The sequence below is a fragment of the Poeciliopsis prolifica genome, unplaced genomic scaffold (assembly GCF_027474105.1).
Source record: "Poeciliopsis prolifica strain line A6 unplaced genomic scaffold, Auburn_PproV2 SCAFFOLD042, whole genome shotgun sequence".
Taxonomy (NCBI): domain Eukaryota; kingdom Metazoa; phylum Chordata; class Actinopteri; order Cyprinodontiformes; family Poeciliidae; genus Poeciliopsis; species Poeciliopsis prolifica.
This window is the reverse complement of record NW_026562417.1, coordinates 2668480-2688201: the sequence shown is the minus strand read 5'-3', so window position 1 is coordinate 2688201 and position 19722 is coordinate 2668480. Positions and strand designations below refer to the sequence as shown.

At 41.9% G+C, this 19722-nt stretch overlaps 1 protein-coding gene across 15 annotated transcripts in view; it reads right to left on the bottom strand.

Moving 5' to 3' along the window:
- Nucleotides 1-19722, bottom strand: part of nav3 (neuron navigator 3) — a 321262-nt gene that overhangs the window by 98989 nt on the left and 202551 nt on the right. For all 15 annotated transcript variants that reach the window (XM_055055458.1, XM_055055457.1, XM_055055447.1 and 12 more), the window contains 2 exons: nucleotides 9711-9828; nucleotides 7012-7064 (listed from right to left, as the gene is read on the bottom strand). In XM_055055458.1, coding sequence (XP_054911433.1) covers nucleotides 7012-7064; nucleotides 9711-9828 — 171 coding nt within the window. The remainder of the gene's footprint in view (nucleotides 1-7011; nucleotides 7065-9710; nucleotides 9829-19722) is intronic.

Below are 19722 nucleotides of genomic sequence, written 5' to 3'. Positions count from 1 at the left end.
GGCATTTTAATGGTAATCTCTTAGATTAAATGCAGGTTAATTTACGTTGTGATGGTGACTAACAGTTCTTTAAGCTATCCAAGTTTGTTCTCAGGGACTTTTCTGCACCGAATTTATAGAAGGCTAACTTCACACCAACTTAAGTGAAAAGAAAATTTGGAGAGATTTGGAGGCAGGACCTTCTTCTATCAACTGTGCAACAGTGCAGTCAATTTGAAGTAATCAGATGAATATCTTAGTCAAAAGCGGTAATCATTTTCAAACAAGTGACAATATGCCTGGGTTCTTATTGCTATTTAAGAACTACAAAAATAGAAAAGATTACCCTCTAAAACACTCCACACCAAAGCAACGCAAGAATGACTGATGATGACATGCAGTTGCTTAAAGACCCGCCTCGTCGTTATCACTAAACAATATGAAGAAGCGCCAGAATCCATGTGAATAGCAGAGGGGGATAAAGAAAACAAGGCAGGTACCAAACCAGGACCCTAAAACCAACCTGTGCACGCAACCAAAACCAGAACATGAACGTTCTCTGAGGTGAACTGACTGTCATGCAATCTTTCTGCTCTCCATCACCACAAAAATCTTTACCTTTCCACATTTCCTATGCATTTGCTGCCCTGTGACTTATTTCAGTGCACTGCCACAATATGCGTTCATAACGCATTTTGAAGTAGGTCAAGCAATAAAAAAAATAAAAATACGATATCATACAAAACAATAAAAAACAGCAAAAGGATGTGATGTAACTTGTGTTAGAGGCATGTCTGACTATTATCACCAGTAAGACAGAGTTGATTCCCCTGCTGTATCGCCTTCTGCTGACAGTTGTAATATTTCTGCTCTGTACAAAATACCTAAGTGTTTTTTTTTAACCTTCCATCTTTTGCTGAGATCGCCAAAAGCTTAAAAAGACACACACATACATAAACCAAGAGAGTCAAACTGCACTGTCATCCGTACAGCGAGGAAGAGCTGTGCGGTTTGCTAATGATGTCTGTCTATAATGAGGAGGATTAGAGTTGCGAGGTTTAATATTTTCTGCTGAGTGGGTCTCTTGAGACATTTCTGTCTGCCATTTTTGTGTTCGAGTGGAACACTTGTACGAAGAAAGGCTCCTTCCTCTTGCTTGTTTAAAAGCCCAGAATGAACTGCATGCAGATCAGTCTGGATGGTTACTGATAGGATCCAAAACAGACAGAAAACAGTTAGAAATTGTTACAATATGCAAGATACTGACCCGGTTTATGATGTTGGTGCTTCCCTTCTATCATTACTTCATGGAGATATTTAGTTATTACCATATGTCAGGACAAGTAGGGAAAACATGATAGGATCAGCCTTTGCTTTGCATTTCTAAAACAAATACTTATTGGTTTTATTCTTAAGTGTAAAGAATAAAACCAACAAATTACTTCTTTTGAAATTTGGATCTAATTTATAGAAAGTTTTACATGATTTTATTCTGTATTTAATCTTTCTTTGGGTGATATTGTGAAGCAACATTGTTGTTTCAAATGTGCGACGTATGAATGAATTTGACAAGTTCCATGCATTAATACTCTGAATGTTAGCAAATTTAGTCGGTGAATTATTTATAATTTATTATCGGCTGAAATGCTAACATTCACAGAAATAATGGAGAAATTTCAAAGATGGAAAAGAAAGGAAAAGAGGAAGCACGTAATCTCTAATGTCACTGTAATATTAAGCTTCTGATGGTAATAACATTTGCTGTGGCAAGAATTAGTACAGAGGAGTCCAGTTAACAGAGTTTTGTTAATATTTTGTTTTATGTGAAAAAAAAGGAAACTACAGGAAACAAACAAAAGACTGACTGCTGCAGAAACAGGCACAACCCAACAATCAGATGTTTGACATGGAACATTTAACATTAAGGTAAATATCGGCGACGCTCGTCTTTTCAGTGCATTATAAGGCTGATTGTTTGGAAAGCGTGGAGAGACTGTTGACACAGTGCTGGTGTAAGCTCAACAGCTTCCAGCAGCTGCTGTCGTTGGCCCCGATCCATTCACTGGACCGGCAGCGACCGTTACATGCCTGTAGGTCCGGTACCATCATCAAGACCCAATCTACCGCTCAGAGGCAGCTGTTGCTACTGTGATACCTCTGCCGTTGGCTCCTAATCTCTTGGTGCTGGGTTACTAATGGCGCGTTTCCAGAACGCACTGCAGCAATGTTTCTTTCTCAGTACTGGGTAGACAAGAAATGGCGAGCATATATAATGCTTTTTGGGTTTTTTTGTTCAGTTGAAAGACTAAACATAAAAAATAAACTGGTCCGGATCACATTTGGACTGTTTTTTACAGACAGAAACAAGAAATGTCGGTGTATGGAAGGCCACTAACGACAAAATTAATGAATAAAGTCACAATGTCATGGCTGATTTCTGACCTTAGATGTCATTGTTAATTAAATAGTTAGATTTACATTTTAGACAAGTTATTAACGTTCATCTTTTTTCTCATGTACACGCATCTTTGGTACTTTTATATACTTATTTTTGATCGATTAATGTAATTATTTGAAACACTTACACACAAGTATAAATAAAGAAACTTGTTAATATTCATTTAAATACTAATCTGTTTTTTTTATTGAACTGAGGCACTTTCAGTTCTCCATACAGACATCGTCATAGTGACGATGAGAAAGAAAAACTCTGATCAAGCGTCTGCTAAATTTGTGATTAAGAGATATGTTTTCATTTTGAATTGATATGTTTGTTTCCCCCACAACCTGGCCTCTTCAGTTTACACTTGTCTCAACTACAGGACACTGTCCCCCAAAATAGGGGGACTGAATTCACCCGCCGCATCACTGCAAGTGACGTAAATGGCTGATTTGATGTTTGTGGGAGTGTGAGCCGCTGTAGGCGATGTAATGTCTGCTCTCTCATATGGTAATATTGTATTTCAAGTGTCAGCCGGAATCCAGACTATAAAGAGAAGGCTGGGAAGAGGACTGATGTGCTCTGGTGTTGCATTTTGACCAAAAAAAGTCAGAAGAAGAAAAAAAAAAAACTATTAAAATGATATGTGATGTCAGAAATTGTAAATGAAGACACATCAAAGCCAGAAAATTATTATTCTAACAAGTTATTTCAAATCCTACCATCAGTTGTCTTTAGATTTTGGTGATTGCTTCTCCTCTCAACAGAATGATTTTATTATGACAGCATGGTGAACATATTTATAGTCTGTTAAAGCAGGTTAAACCACTGCAAAAACTTCTTTTTTTTTCCATTTAGTTCTTTTGTCAGTTTCGACTGACAACTGACACATTTCTAGTGTTTGTCAGAAATGCAAAAATGGGATGAAGCTTGCAGACCAACAAGGAGAGACTTCGTTTTCCATCATGATTTCTTTCTAACCAGAACATTTTGTTGTTTTTTTGCTCCACATACAAAGACACAGGACGGTTTGTTGAGGGTGATTTTTGGTTTTAGCTTATCCTGTCATACTCTCTATTAACATGAAGGTCAAAAACATGAACTGCCATTTGCTCAAATCCTCTCCCACATGTCTGCCATGTCCCAAACATGTGAAAACTGCACAGCGACGTTTTCCTGTCAACAGATTCTCCCACCAGAGCTGTGGGTTACTGCACACTTTGCAGATTTACACGTATTCAAATTTGTCAGGACTCTGAGATTAAAGTTAGAATTTTGAGGAAAAAAAGCAAAGCAAAATTTGGAAGAAAAAAACAAAATTGGTTCTGAGGTTAAAGTCAGAATTCCAAGAATAACATCTGGATTATTGTTTTTCCAGTGGCCCTAATCCTGTCCCATATTCTGTTTTGTATCCGAATATCAAAAAATCTCAACAAAATACACCAAATGTAGTGCTGATAAAAGTACAAAGTGGGAAAAGGTACCATGACGGCTTTTTCTGCAGCTTCTCCAGCCCCTCACTCCAGAACGAACATCATTTAACATCCAGAAAACAAGCCGCAGACGGTTAAAGTTCCTGCCACAATAATGAGACACATGCTCACAGTACATCAGGTGTTTCCTTTCCTCTACTCCCACACTGCAAGCAACCATGCTTTTCCCAAAGTTGATTTTCCCATGCTGGCAGGACCCTCGGAGCTCAGAGCAGGTGGCGGATCAATAGGCTTAGCAAGAGAATGAGACAAAGACCACACTGCGCACAAATGCACACAGTCGCATGGTGAGGCCGCCCGGCGCGGCGGAGCTGCAGCGGTCAGGCGGTCTGGTTCCAGCTGTTTCCAAACAGCACCATCACTTTATGTGATGGTGGCGGAGATGGATCCACCAGCAGAACCAAACAACCGTAAGGTCTTCCTTCTCCCGGTTTTTAAATGCAGTCGTCAAGCTACGCTTCCTCTACAGCTGGAGGAAAGCAAGCAACCAGCTGGAAACTGCTCGCTGTGTGAACTCGGGTCATAAAATAGACGTAAACACTTTCCAGCGGTGGGTTTTCACCAGCCTTTTATGTCACCTTGTTTAGAGGTAAATGATATTTGAGCGGGAATCGGCCGTTGACCCCTGGAGGACGCACGCTGCCAGAGTTGAACTCCACCGCGTCCCATTGAGGACGGCAGTTAGAGTCCTTTCAGTGGGAGATGCCAGAGCAAACCGCTTAGCTATATAAACACTTAGTCAACCCTGGTTAAAGTGAGGGGCAATTATCTCGCAGTGACGACAATCAGCGGTTATAGAGCTCGTCATCCTGTTAAAAGGAGAAGGAATCTGTCACCCGGCCACTAGCGTGGAAGATTTCCTGTTTGGAAATGGTGTAAAAGCTACTAGAAGTTGTTGCTGAACTGACAGGATGTGGCTGGGTCACTCACCGCCAGCTCTCTGAGTCGCTCAGGCATTGCTCAAGTATTCGTACTCATCAAGCTTTTATCACTGCAGCTACAGCTGCAAGCCTGTCAAAGGAATGCTCTTCCAGTCTACATCAAGAGGTTTTAATAAGGTAAAAATGTGGTGGAAAATGTTTGACGTTTTTGGCCAACGTGCTAAATGCTAACTGTGGTAGCCAACGGCTAACGTGACGGTGGCTGCATCATGCTGTGGTCTTGTTGTTCTACTAGGAACGAGGACATTGGTCAGGGTTGATAGGAAAACAGGTCGAATTTAATACAGAAGAATCAAGGAAAAACAAACTGTTCGGCTAAAAGGGAATCATGCTAACGCTGCAGTGGACTGGTTTAAATCAGGCATCAGGATATAATAGCAGGCAGCGCTAACGTCTAACGTTAGCTCATTTATTAAATCGGTTTTGTTGAGCATTCGCCTCCATTCGTTTAGTCACTCACTTTTTCTCTGCAATTGGAATGAGAAAATGAAAATATTTTCAATGTAGAAGTACTTTATGTAGTGATTTCTAGCATGTTTCCTTTCAATCACAGTTTTTTTGAATGCCTTAATGTATCACCTCAACAGGGATTTTATGTTATAGATCAACAAAAATTAAAGATTCAATGTGAAGTAGAAGGAAACAAGAGTTTTCACAACTTTTTTTTCAAATATGATCCTGAAAAATATGGCGTTCATATCTATTTAGCCCAGATTGATTCCAACTGACTGACTTTAGAAACCCTGGATATCACACAGAGACAACCTCTGTGTGATCTGATCTTTGCATGAATGCAGCTGAAGGATTGGTGGAGAACATTAGAGAACAGCAGGATGTTGCGGCGATGTCTAGGTAAAAACAAAAAGGATTTCATTTTGGACATATCATGGAGAGCTGTTGAAAATGAAATGGGCATGGTGCGACTGAAAAGCTACCAAAACATGGCTGTCCATCTGAAGAGAGGAGGAGAGAATTTATCGAAGAAGCAGCCAATAGGTTCTGAGTTACCGTGGAGGAGATGAGGAGATTAATACCTCGGGTGGGATAATTTGCAGGTGGGATCATTACCAGTTTTTGACTCCAAATATGTCTTTCATAGAAAAGTAGCAGAGAGACATTTCTGAACTCTCACTGCCAGTGAATGTGGTCTGTTCACACGTGATCAAAACATATCCTTCTGGCCGACGTGCAGCAAGGTGGCAGCAACCTGCCGAGAGACGGGCTTTTCTTCCACCCAGGCAGGGAAGCTGGTCAGAGGTCAAAGGAAGATGAATGGAGGAAAGCCTGTTTCGGGCTGCAAAAGGCTTAAAGTGGGGCACAGGTTCACCTTCCTGCAGGACAGGAGCTCTTAACATCCAGCCGGCGCTTAGCAAAAATAAAAAAATAAAAACTAGGGAGAGAATTGTGGCCTGAAGAGCCTCGCAGCTGTAACTGCGGCAGAAAGTAGCTGTACTACGCTGCAAAGCAAGCATTTATTTATTTTTTTATCAAGTTACACACTTGCAATAAAACTAAACTAACATAAGTGAAAAAATCAGGCAATGGAAATATTTTTGTAAATCAAATATCAGCGATTATTGACTCAAAACAAGCTGCTTTATCTCACTGAAAAGTTACTTGAAAGTTACTTGAAACTTTCAAGTACCTTTACTTAAGGTATCTGAGCACACCTTAAGTAAAATTAAGGTGTCCTGAGATATTTGCACTAGAAACTTGACAACAATACTTGATTTTATTTATAAAAGAAAATTGGAAATATACTATTTTAAACCTAAATGTATACCACATTCTGCTTGTTTACCTAAAACAATTTCAAACAAGATTCATTAAATGTAACTCTCGTTACAAAATGAGAAAAACTTTAAATTGTTGGCATACTTTTACAAGCCATTGGAGAGAATCAACCAAAGTATAGCGGTCAAAACAAAATACAGTAATTACGGGTGGGAAAATGTACATTTCTACATAATTTTCGTTGTCAAAATGAAAAATAATAATAACAATCATATGTTTGAGACCTGATATGGACTGTCGGGCTGCTGAGCGTCACCTGTGCTACCTGCTTCTAGAGATCGGAGATCAGACACACAACCCCAGCAGTGAAGATCCCTCACATGATCTCAATTAACACAATTCTTCAACATAATAGTCGACTCACCATTTGCGACTGGCTCCTGGGGCTACCGTTGATGTCCTCCACCTTCTCATTCGCTGCGTGAGAAACAGAACGAAGACGTTAGAGTCCATCCTGAGCCGCGACGTTCTAACGGTCTAGAGCATGTGTGGAGGTGAGCGAGTGTGGAGCAACGTCTGGGAGGCAAGGAAGCCTAATTCTTCAGCTGCTGTGCAGAGTTACTGACAGGCCTGCTTGGCCTCATTGTCTGGTTGGGGTGAGCAGGGGAGGGTAAAGTTTCAATCCAAGCAGAGGGAGAGAGAGAGAGAGAGACAGAGACGGAGCGAGAGAAAGAAGTGAGAGAATGTGAGAGACAGACGGCATGAGAAAGAAAAGCTTCATGCATAATAGACAGGAAAATATGCTTGTGGGTCTGAGAAACAAAGGAGGAAGTCCAAAGAGCAAACAAACAAAAAAAATGTTTTCAAAGGTGAGGGTGATGCAGGGAAAAAAAAAAAAAAAAATTAGAGCAAAAAAGAAAAAAAAATAAATAAATGAGTGGGAGAAACCGTTGTAAACGATGCTGAGAAAGAGATTATGTAAGAGCTACGGCAGTGAGGACGCAGACTAGTTACACATCATTTATCACTGTGAGGACTTTCACAGCTCATTCAGACTAACAAACAACAGGTTTGTGCGACCGCCTGCGATGCGGCCACAGGCACACTCCATTCATGACAAAGTTGATTCATTTAACCGAAACCACCTGTAAGGCTGCGGTTTCCATTTGCCAAACAAAAAAAAACCCGTTCGTAAAATTTATACTGTTGTAAATCATCACGCCTCTTCATCCAGTCGCGATGCCTCACAACGTCGCCTCTGAAGAGCTTTTCCTTGAGGAAAACATTGGAGCGAGCAACTTGGAAGGCAAGAGCTAAACCTCAGCGTTACAATCAGGCTCTAGGGGCAATGCATGAGAAAACATCAACAGGAATGGAGCTGGAAATTTGTGTGAGACAGAACAATGTCAGTCAGATATAGAGGTGTTCGCCTTCAGCACACAGTTTGGGCTCTCGAGACTATCTTACTTTGGAGTACCCCTGGAAGAGAGAAGTCAGGCAGGTGTGGGAATCCTCAGAAGCCGTTGTTAAAAAAAGTATTGCGTCATTGCAGCTTTCAGTTGCAAGAGAGAAAGATCTGAGTGTTGTTATCCACTGAACATTAGCTCAGGTTATATGGCCTTGTTGAAGTCAAAGGATGGTGTCCTACAATGACCGCCCTCTTGGCAGGAGGAATACCAATCCGCCAGTCCCAAGCAGTCCTCCAGGAGCCACCTATTGAGCTGTATCTCAGGAAAACAGTATTTTTGATTTGGATGCAACCATTTCTCAGTGGTACTCCATGTCCATAGTGTTCATCAAGTTTGCCTATTAGGCCACTTGGTACCAGGCCAATGGTGGGTAAATCCAGGTCTTGCATGCCGGTGTCCTGCAACTTTTAGTTGTGTCTCTGCTTCGACACATTTGAATCAATTAATAAGGTCATTAGCAGGACTCTGGAGAACTTAACTATCTACTGAGGAGGTACATTAGCCATTACATTGAATTGTGTTGGATCATGGACACATCTAAACGTTGCAGGACACCAGCCCCAGAGGACTGGAGTTGCTCACCCCTGTACCAGGCAATCTGAGGCCAATGATCAGTGTTGGACTTGTTTTATGAGACCTGAAGTATTGTGTCTTTAACAGTCAGATAAACCTGAAAGTTTATCAGCACCTGGTAGACACATCTGCATGACCTAAGACTGTTTGCCAGAAAACCAGCATTTGGAGGACATTGAATTTGCAAGTTGGAAATCTCATGTTCCAGCGTAGGTCACATTCAGGGCCTGTTTTGCATCTGTGGCTTGCAAATTCTTTACTCCTGTCACGGAAGCAAGTCACCAGCAGGGACAGAAGCTGTCACACTCAAAAATAAGGTCCTTACGGCTTGGTCACCACTAGGGACTCCTGGTAGGTGTGACACTATGAAAAGGATGTACAACACAAACTCTCTGCAACGCTTTTCATGTAACGCTAATTATCTTTTGCATAGAGGTTTCTATAGCACTCATCTGTGGAAGACCTCGTCCCCTATAACGTGAGATGAAGCGATGAAAAAGCTGTGACGTGGTTTCACTGAGACAAATGACTGAAACAAGATTACAGCTCTGTAACTGTAATCTCTTTAACCAGTCTTTCCCAGAGGTAATCCTATTACAGTGAGACATTGTGGGATGAGTACTGGTAAGTTGTTCCAGAGGAAGGAATAAAAAGGGTTTCGTGATAAAGTTGGACAAAAACGTGGAGACCTAGAAAGAAACTGATATAGTAAGCAAAAAAAAAAAAAAAAGCCAGAGAAAGTAAAAGGACAGAGAGAGAAGCAGGAAGAGGAGGATGAGCAGAGGCTCTGAGCTACAATGGGGGACACATGCATTAACTGAAGGGGTGTCAGAGCCATAGATCTCTGCTGCTGCAGCTCCTCCAGCACCCAAGACAAAGGACAACTGCTGTGTTTTGGCCCCGATATCTGACTGTTACACCAGCAAACTACAACAGAGCCCGAGCTCAGTGTGTGTGAAACAGAGAGTGGGTGGTCGCTCTATTTGCCACAGAGAATTAAACTATAGTGTCTTCAAAGTATGTCCTCATTTCAATTAGTTGTATTTATCTGTTAAGTGGCACATTTTACACGGTCACTTACCTATGATCTGGATGATCTGAGCCAGCAAGACTCCATCGGTGACGTCCTGGCTCAGGTCTTTGATGAGGCGTGGACAGCCAGACCTGGCCAAGTAGTGGTTGGCCCAGTCTGTGTATATCTGCAACAACAGGACAAAACACACTGTTAGTATATTTGGAGCTGTCAAGCACTCACTGCAGGGCTGGCGAGTTCTGAGAATGGTTTGAACAGAAGTTGGACCAAGATTTACTGGGATTGGGAGCAAAAGAAAGATCTGTACAAGAAAGCTAGAGTCACCTGTCATTTCTTTCAAAGAACAACTATCAATCCTGATACAATCAGTAATGGCTCCAAAACCCCTGATTTCTCTGCACCTCACATTTCACTAACAATAGGGGCGTGTTGAACATCAAATGAATTTAAAAATGTTAATCTCTTTTCAAAAACCATGACCAATTAAATGTTGTAGTGTAGACCACCCTGCATCAAAATGGCTCAAATGCATCATTAAAAGCCCAACACTGAAATGAAATTCATGCCCCTTCATGCGTGAATGCAAACCTCTCAAAAAGTGCTTGATGCGAATAAAAGTGAAAAAACAAATGTCTGGTTTGAGCACAAATAATTTGAACGCACCACAAAGCTCAGAATAAATAAAGGAAAATGTCGAGAGAGGAGAAACACATGCTTCTGGATTTATTCCTCAAGCCTCTATTATCCTCAGAGATATCAGCAAACAACATTTTATCCGTGCCATTGGAACCAACAGCGTCCTGCTCTCTCCATCCATCCATCTCTCAGGTATTCTGGTAGATGCCATGCCAGACAGCGCTGTCCAAACAGGTCCTGCACTTCCTCACAACTCAAACACAAATATTTGACCAACCTTTGATTCTCCAGACTGCACCGAGATCTGCGCTGGTTCTGATCATTATCATAGGAATGAGCACGAGTTCATTAAGCTTTAGATGTTATATACATGCGAACAGGTCGACCTGCACGGACTGCAAATATACAGCGCTTTTCGGACGTCCACACTTGTTGGCGCAGACGTAAAAAAAAAAGGCTAAAATAAAATATTTGATTGCAGCAGAATATTCCTGCACACAAAAAATGTTTAGATATTTATGGAAGGGAGCATAGATCCACCCCTAACTTGAGATAAATACGATTTAAGCTTTTTTACTTTATATTATATACTTTCAGTTTAGAGGCTCGCATAAGCTCAGTTAATTTAGTACATTTAGTCCAGTATCAAAGGTAAATTGTGATCAAAATCATGTTAGCCTCCCAGAGTTTGATCTGCATGCAAAAGCTTAAGAAGTCTTTTTAGTGCCCAAAAACTCTTGACCGCTTTATTCACTTTTCCATAACAACCCCGATTAAAGCAAATTTTGCCAAATGTGCAATGAGACCATGAAAATCTCGACAAGCTCCATAAAAAACCCCAGAAGAATGTCTGTCCACTGAAGGCTTAAACTGCCATGTCTGGATGAACTCGTGTTATTTTCATTCGTTTAGCTACACTAAGTTTGTTTCACAACTGAAACATAAACTTCGACTATCAAGCAACCTTCTGCGCGGCTCGACTAGGTTCTCCTCAACTTCTCCGTTATAACCGAGAAGCAGCTCTGTGTTGTCGGGGTCGTCATAGCAGGTCAGTCCTACAGTCCAGGAAGTAATGTGACGTGATTTCACATTACCTGGTCGCCAGACCACATTGTCGTTTTCGCTGTCGCCAGTCAGGCCGTACCGCGGGGTTACTAATGTAAAAGGGCGAATTGTTTATTCTAGCTTTTTGAAGTCGCTATGGATGGTCAATAGGAAGCACCAATGATCAATGATCAACTCAACGATCAACTTATCCTTCTAGTTCACGTGGCTGTGCTAGTTTTTTTCCGGAGCGTGTCCTTGTATTTCCTTCTCCACATCCTTAATGACGTGTCTGAAAAATATACTTTACAAGGAATCAGAGGATAAATGTCTTTTACCCCCTGTGAGACGCGAGGGCTTTTTCCTGCTACACCAGCCCAAATGGTTGAGATTTTCAGAGAAACTGCCACATAAAACCCAACCACTTCTCATGATGAAATAATCTTTTCCCCTCCTCATAAACCACACACACTGCTCTCAATTAAAAACACTTCTGTCCCGCTCTTTTCTGCTTTCTTGGAAGCAGGAAGTCAGCTCATTTAAAGCTGCCCTTCTGCAGGATTTTCAATCTGATGTGGTTTGGTTCAGGGAATTTCTTTACGATAAGTCGTAAAGTGTAGGCGTGACAAAACAAAAAAAAAAAAAAGAAAAAAGAATTAACAGGTGGGAGTCACATTTCAACTTACAGCAAGGGAAATAAACAGCAAGTGATTTATAGAGAAATACAGATATAAGGGAGGTGCTGATTATTGGGTCAGAGGTCAGAATCTGACAATTTTCTCCTCAGCAACCTGGGATGTGATTGACTGATCAAATTATAAAATAAATCACATTTTCTGCATTTTTTTGGTCAGTAAAAATCTGACCAAAAAAATCAGTAAAAATCTAATAGAGAAACATGCTAAAGTGGTTAATGTAGAATAATTAATACTCTGTTTTTCTGTTCGATCAATAATTTCTTTGTCAAGAAAGCTGCAAAACTTTGTGACTAATGTTCATATTTTGCAACACCGTCAATTGAAATGAAGCTAAATAAGTCTGCTGAAGCTGAAAGTCCTGTAAGTAAATCTGTAATGACTGGTCGTGACCATGAATGTGCTTCTTTGGTCTTCTTATCTTACAGTTCCAACAAAAACTGGAACTGGCTAAAATCGATATCAAGAGGAAACAGACACAATCGTAATTGGGGTAAAAAAAGGTTTGGATCAGATCAAACACCTCAGTGTGAAGAACTAGAAAAACAATCCTAACAAGTTTCTTTGTAACAAACTTGTTTTTGCAGCAAATTTTCTTACATTTTGTCAGCTGTTCTCTTCTTCTGCAAAGCAGAAAAGCTTAGTAAGAGCATGTAATAGAAGCCAGTTTCTCAGTGATGCTGAGCAGTGCCTCGTAGACTCACTGACCTCATGGGAGCAGTTCATACATTACTTTATTTGCTTTTCTTAAATCTACATGACAGAACATTTCACCTGATTATAAAGAAACACAAACGTGTTTCTGTAAAAACACTGAAAAAGGGCTAAAAGAGCAGTTTGTCATACCACAAAAATCACAGATTCAGCAATTTTTCCAAATCTACAGTGTGTCTCGGCATTTACTCCCTCCGCTCCACAAGCAAAAAAGCAGAATCTAAACTTCTGTTGCATGCATTTCCACAGTCAAACATGCAGAAGCTTCCTCGTCAGCCCTGTGCTGAGACCTTTAGAACCCGCCACCTCCTACTGTCCCCCCCATACCGGCTCACTGAGTCACTCGCGTCATGGACCCTCTGCACTCATTAACCTATCCTGTCAGGATCCCGATCGCTTTGGGAAGCAGAAGCTGGCGCTGTGACTCAGGCGAAACATCAGCACCAGCAGATGCAGCTTCAGAGATGCTGACTGGGAGAACTGACATCATATACAAACACACTCCACACAAAAACACAAGCTGCAAAAGCATCCCCCACAGCTGCTCTGACACAAGTTAAAATTCTCTCTCTCCCTCCCCTTGGCCAGTCTTTCCTCCTTTCTTTCTTTCTTTCGGCAGCCAGAATCAATCAGCAGAAGTCCAGTGTCTCTCCCCGCCGGTGTTTTTCTCCCTGATGCAGCATGGAGTACCTCTCCTCTTTGACTCTACCTGCTCTGCAGACCCGTCCCCCTCAGCCAGGGATCCCAAACGCTGGCAAGCAGCCGCCTCTTGCCCCGGAGCAAATAAACTGCCTCCAACCGTCCTGATCACAATGCAGTGACTACAGCTACGCAGGTATTATTGGCAGAGATCTGTAGTGGCACTCCTTGGCCTCTGGAGGGAGCCAGGTAAAAGGAGGAACAGACCACTGGAATAAGAGGAGCAGAGACTGGAAAAAGAGATGAAGCCACTTCAGCCAGCTGGACTTATTAATGCGCGTCTTCTGAATGATTGTTAATGCATGGGCTCTTTAATCAGGGCATCCTTCCAGTGCGAGCTGATACATTAGGAGTTAAACTCTGTTTCAGGAGTTGGAGCATAAATACGATGGCTGAGATGACATTTAGCTGTTTAATACCGTTTGAACGAAGACGAGTCTTCTGCGGCCGAGCTGGCTCGAAAACGTCCGCTTGGCAACGGGGTTGCTCCCACATGGGCACTAAATGTAATTAAAGACAACATGGAGCTGCATTAACCAAATGAGCAATGAGCCAAGTGAATCAATAGGACCGCAATGTGATGGAGCTTCCTCTGCAAAGTCTTCCACTTTGCAAAAGCGTAACTAATTGAAGGATGGGAAGAGCCGGCCCGGATCCGATGGCTACGTCGCTGTCAGCTCAGTTTATGGAGGGCGGGGGCAAACAAGGTAGCCGCAGGAGTTCATCTGACAGATGGAATCCATCTGGGACAGTTTGAGTATGTGTAGATTTCAGCTGCAGATTTGGCAGGGTAACATATTTACACTATATGGCTCCGAAAGCGATGAAAAGAAATTTGCTTCTGACATGTTTCCACAAGTCAAACTCTCTGATGATCAAAGTAAAGAGATCCGAAGGGATCCTCAGAGGTTCCCAAGTCCTCCGCTTCGTTTTGGGTCTCCCCCATGATGCCAGCCCTGTGGGACATGTCAAAAAACCTTCAATAGGAAGGTATCTAGGAAACCTTTTTACCAATTCCCCGAACTGCCTGCTTAAAGATAATTTTTAGATGACAGAGTAGCAACTCTTTCATGATAGAGCTTCTCTTTCCATCTCTAAAGTTGATTTTAGTCCGCTCTTGGACGAAGTTCTTGAAAGCACCTTGTGTCCATGATTTGGGGCATAATGCATATAAGGCAAGTCTTGATTCTTGAGAATCCGATGTCATTTTTAATAGTCGTTCATTCTACCAATTAAATGTGACTGGAATAAAACTTCTGTGAACAGCTTCCAACCTCAAAGCGACTCAAAGAAGAATCACGAAGACGAGGTGGTTTTTCGGATGTTGTTTACATTGGTTTATTAAACAAAACTGCAATGGAAACACGTTTTTTCGCATCACACGAGATGCATGATCAACATAGCATAAATGGGATTTCTGTTTCTTTTTTTTTTTCCCCACATGGTCATGAGACAAGGTGGAAATTTGCAGGAAACGTTTGAGTTAATCAGAAATTATTTGGAGGGGATTCCTAAGTGACATGACCACATCGTATTTGTTTAAACACAAATATGTCTGATTCTAGTGTTAACATTCTCCAGAGCTGTCTAAGTATGCTGAAATCCAAAGGTCACATATGGCATAAGCAGGGAGAAGTTCTTTGTTTTTGGGCCAGCTGTCAATCACAGCCCAACCTGGAGAGTTTGCTAAACACATCTGGAATGAAACATTTATATTCATAAGACCAATAGAATCATTTCATGCACTTTTGAGACATTGCTAACTAAATTAAAGTGAAGACAAAAACATTTCAAGTCAGCAAAGAGTGGGAATGGTCGCTTTTATATGAACAGAATCAAAGACGCAGCTCCAGAAAACATGAAATGACTGAGCTGAGACAGATGCAACATTTCCTCAGGCCCAACTGAATGTCAGCGAACCTTTTGCAAGGAAAAGCGATTTGCCATGCATGTCTGTTTTGAGATCCTACTGCACATTTGAGCAAAAGCCTTCACTTAAGCCACTTATACATTCATTGCGCTTGCACAATGCCAGAATTTGGACAGCCGTTATGTTTGGCTACAACCACAAGAGCAGCTGATGCTGAAGCAAAGACAAATCTGTCCTTTCTGTCAGGGCTGCTGCCGACCAAACGACTACAGTCAAAAGATAATGCAGGGTGGCGGACATGCTGCTATAAGCTGATGTGTTGCTTTATCACGCCACGATCTGCCAACATGCTCTGTCAACAAAAGGACATAACTTCCTGGATGTGAGAAGTTTAAGCACACAGTCTGTGTTGGACGTGTTTTCATTGTGTCTCTCAGCTCTGATCTTCTGCGGCGCAGCAGGAACAGAAGGCCAAAGAGCGCAGAGGTGGAGAAAAGCTGGTTACAAAAAAAGAATTCAACTGAGAGGACATAAACAGCTTGAAGACAGATGAGCACAAACGCAATTTAGAAACAAACAGCAGAAAAGCAGACAGGAATATTGATAGGGAATCTGTCAGTGAGTAATATGGACAAATCCCAAGCATTTTCCCAGACAGCTAATTTATAACCATTGTACCTACTGGTTTCCATCGTCTCTTGCCAGGAAAATTGCTGTATGACGTCTCACCATTCTGTTCCACGGTGCCAGCCTGGTTAGAACGTCAGAACTACTGAAGGACAACGTAAACCAACACAAGTTACACTTCAAACTGTCTGGTTTCCACCTGGACTACAGAACTAGTTTTTCTTTATATCAATTAAAAACAGTTGTTTTTGTAACTAAAAGACAAAAACAACTTATAACTCATAGCACACTACTCTACCTGGCAGAGTAGTGTGCAAATCAAGTATTAATAGAGCAAACAACCAAAAGATCAGCTTTTATAGATGATTGTGTGATATGAAACTATTACCCGTGATGCTACCACAAAGCTTCATTTAAAAAAAATCTTCAAACTCCAGCAGCAGTTTGAGCTGCAGTAGCTCTTCTATATAATTGGACCACTTGGGGCGACTATTGCTGCCCTCCGATTCATCACGGCTCCTTCCTCTAACCCCTTCTCGATAAACACCCCACAAGATGTGGACATTGTCTGACCCAGTTGTCTTGTCATTGCATGTTAACCTTTGGTCAACCCCGTTCAAATTCTGCCCCAGTTTTCTGCTTCAAACACATCCGCACTGAGGGCAGAATGTTCATATCCCACCCACTACTAACAAGTTCCTTAAAGAAGGTGCTTTTGCAGAAAAGAAATAAATCAACCACAATGTTTATTGCAATAAACACACAATCAATATCAATAGATAATATGTCCTACAGAATTTTCAATCGCTTTCACTGAAATACAGGGGATGCAGGCAGAGGAAAGGCTTTAGACACGTGACCTTTCACCTCTCATCCACTGATATGAACAAGGTTGGTGGCATTAACAAACACACTCGCTCTTTGGTTACCTAGCAACAACCTGTTGAGTAACCTGCGCAGCAGCAGTTTCAGGTTTTGCCAGTGTGCCTCATAGGCTCTCGATGACAAAAAGAAAAGTTTGGTTTGACAGGAGAAAAGGAGACAAGTTTGAGAGGAAATTGTGATCATGCCACAAGTATTTCAGATATTTAAATGAAGAAACAAATCAATTATTTATATCCACTGATATGAAACCTTTATGACATGTTTTTCAGCCATATAGTCCAGCCCTAGATAATTGGTATTTCAGCTATCAGCAGTCATAATGCCTGATCAATGCTGAAGTTTGGGGGCGGGGTGATGATCATCTGTTACTGACACGAACAACATGCCATTTTACCCTGGTAACGCAGTGTGTCTGGCTTTGGGCCTGTCATTCAGAAACAGCAACCATAAGCTGCATGTCTGCGTCCTCTCTCTGACTGAGTGCTTCATAAACCCCTTCATCCTTAAGCAAAAAGAGCAAAAGGAAAGTGCTCATCATCCCCAATCCGATTTGGCTCTGACCAGCAGAGAAGATAGCATGCAGCCCTGGCCAGCTGTCACGACCAGGCAGCAGGTATTCCACAGACGTTACACATAAAGGGAGGCATGCAGAGAGGCCGTCGTTAATTACCTGTTCGGCTGCTCGCTCACAAGACGAGCTGCTTAGATCACCAGCCGACCTCACTCTGCCGGTTTACAGCCATAATTGATGGGTCCGTGTCGGATGTTCTTGTTCGGGGGCCCCGACGAGCACGCGGAGGCTTCCGGTTGACACCCGTCTATTCCGGGATGCCACTGGGGCCCAATTTCAGACCTCTCAGATCTCCTCCCACTCAGACGCACGCAGATAAATCACAAGAGGCAAACAAGCTACATTGTCATTTTGTATTTCAATGGCTGCGCCGTGTCAGTCTACGGGTTTAAGCACGGCCGCAGACGCCTGTAAACAGAAAACGACCTGGGCGTTACATCCGTCAAGTGGCTTCCACCTCCGGACAGATTCCGACAAAAACTAAATCATCCGGGCATGATGCTCGCCTGCATGACTCACTGCTGGTCTGCTCAGATTAGTCACACTTCCTTACAACATCTGACTGGATTACTGTCCATTAGATCAAGATGACTAAGATTAAAAGAGCTGGGTTGAAAACACCAAAAGAGATTCAGTGGGATCTAACCAAGAAGAGGTTTGATCTTTGAAAAATCTTGTATTGGTTTTGAATAAAGGCAGTAAAAAGCGATTTCTCCATGCGTGGTATCAGGACTGTACAGATGGATTGCCTGAAAGGCTGTAGGAGCAGCTCTTTGCCACCGTGCCATAGAAGAGCCAGGTATTAGTCGCCCTGAACATAAATTCTCTCCAGTATGGCGCCCATTTACTAGTCCATTTGTATGCAGCACATAACACGTGTCTATTTGGTTTCTGTCCTGACAGCCATCTGTTTGTTAAGAAACTAATGACTGTGGATCACAGGATTAATGGCTTTGTGATTGGGGGACGGTCAGGCTGCCAGGAGCAGCGGCCTGTTTTTATTAACTGGCCTTTCGGAGGACGTGGCCGAGGCACAGCCGCTCCGCCTGGACAGCTAGTATAAAACCATTCTGACTGCAAAACAAATGAGTGTTTGATGGACTGAGAATATGAGCAAACAGGAACAAAATGTGTCTGCTGACCTGTTTGACATTGGGTAAAAACCTGAAGCTGAAACATGGCAAATAGAAATTGAGGAACTAAAGTTTTTTGGGTTTTTTGACTGGGCTCTTCTAATACAAATATTCTCCAATCTAATTCTCTTAAAGCTCTTAACGGTTCATCTGGAAGGTGAAGTCCATCCATCCTCCTTTCAACTCTGACCAATTTCCCAGTTTCTCCTGAAGGAAATGACCCGACTGTTTGATTCTACCCTTAACATGGAAATTTGCCTACAGGCCACAAAGTCCAGTTCAAGTCTCATTTGGTCAGACCACCTTATTCCTCTGGCTTGCCGTTTCCCCTTCATTCGAAATGTTGAGGACTATGAATTGGTTCGTTCTTACTAACTGCTTCAGATGTCACCCCATTAAGGAAGAGTTGTCCTCCTTAATGGGGTTAAAAGGGATATTTCTGAGGACAGGTGGCTCCACTCGCTACAATGTTTCAATGTAAAGGAGACAGATGCAAACTAATTCCACATTTTGTACATTTCTATCTGCAAAACATGTTCAAAACCATTTACCATTTTTTAATTATGCATGACTTTATATTGATATATCATACATACACCAAATGCTGCAATAAAATTTGGGGCTCTGAGGCAACAAAATACAAAAAAAGCTTATGGGATTGCATTTATGTAGTGGCAAGGTTTTCTTCTCTTCAGCGAAGTAGAACAAATATTTTTTTCTGATGTTTTTTTTTGTGATCAAAATGTATAAAACTTTTAAATAGTAAAGAAAAAAGGTTTCGATAAACTATATATATTCCTCTTCAAGAGAACAGCCAAACCTATGAAAGATTCTTCCAATATCACCACTGCACACTTCACAGTTTCCTCCAGCAGAGGGCTCCAAAACACCAACCGACATCCAGAAGGCGAGTCGACACATTCCGTCTTCTGTGGTGGTGCCGGATGCTGAAAAGCAGCTGAGGGTCGCACGACTGAACTTAATGAGTCACTCAAGAATCATCTGTGAATTATGGCTTGAGAGCGAAAACCAGAACTGCCTGCCACTTTAAAAGCCTACTGGCTTTGGCTCTTTGGTTAGTAATGAGGCATATTTCCCAGAGTTCACAGCAGCCAGAGTATATAAACCAGATTTCCCATCCTGAAGTTAAAGGGAACATATCAATGAAATCCAAATGAATATCTAG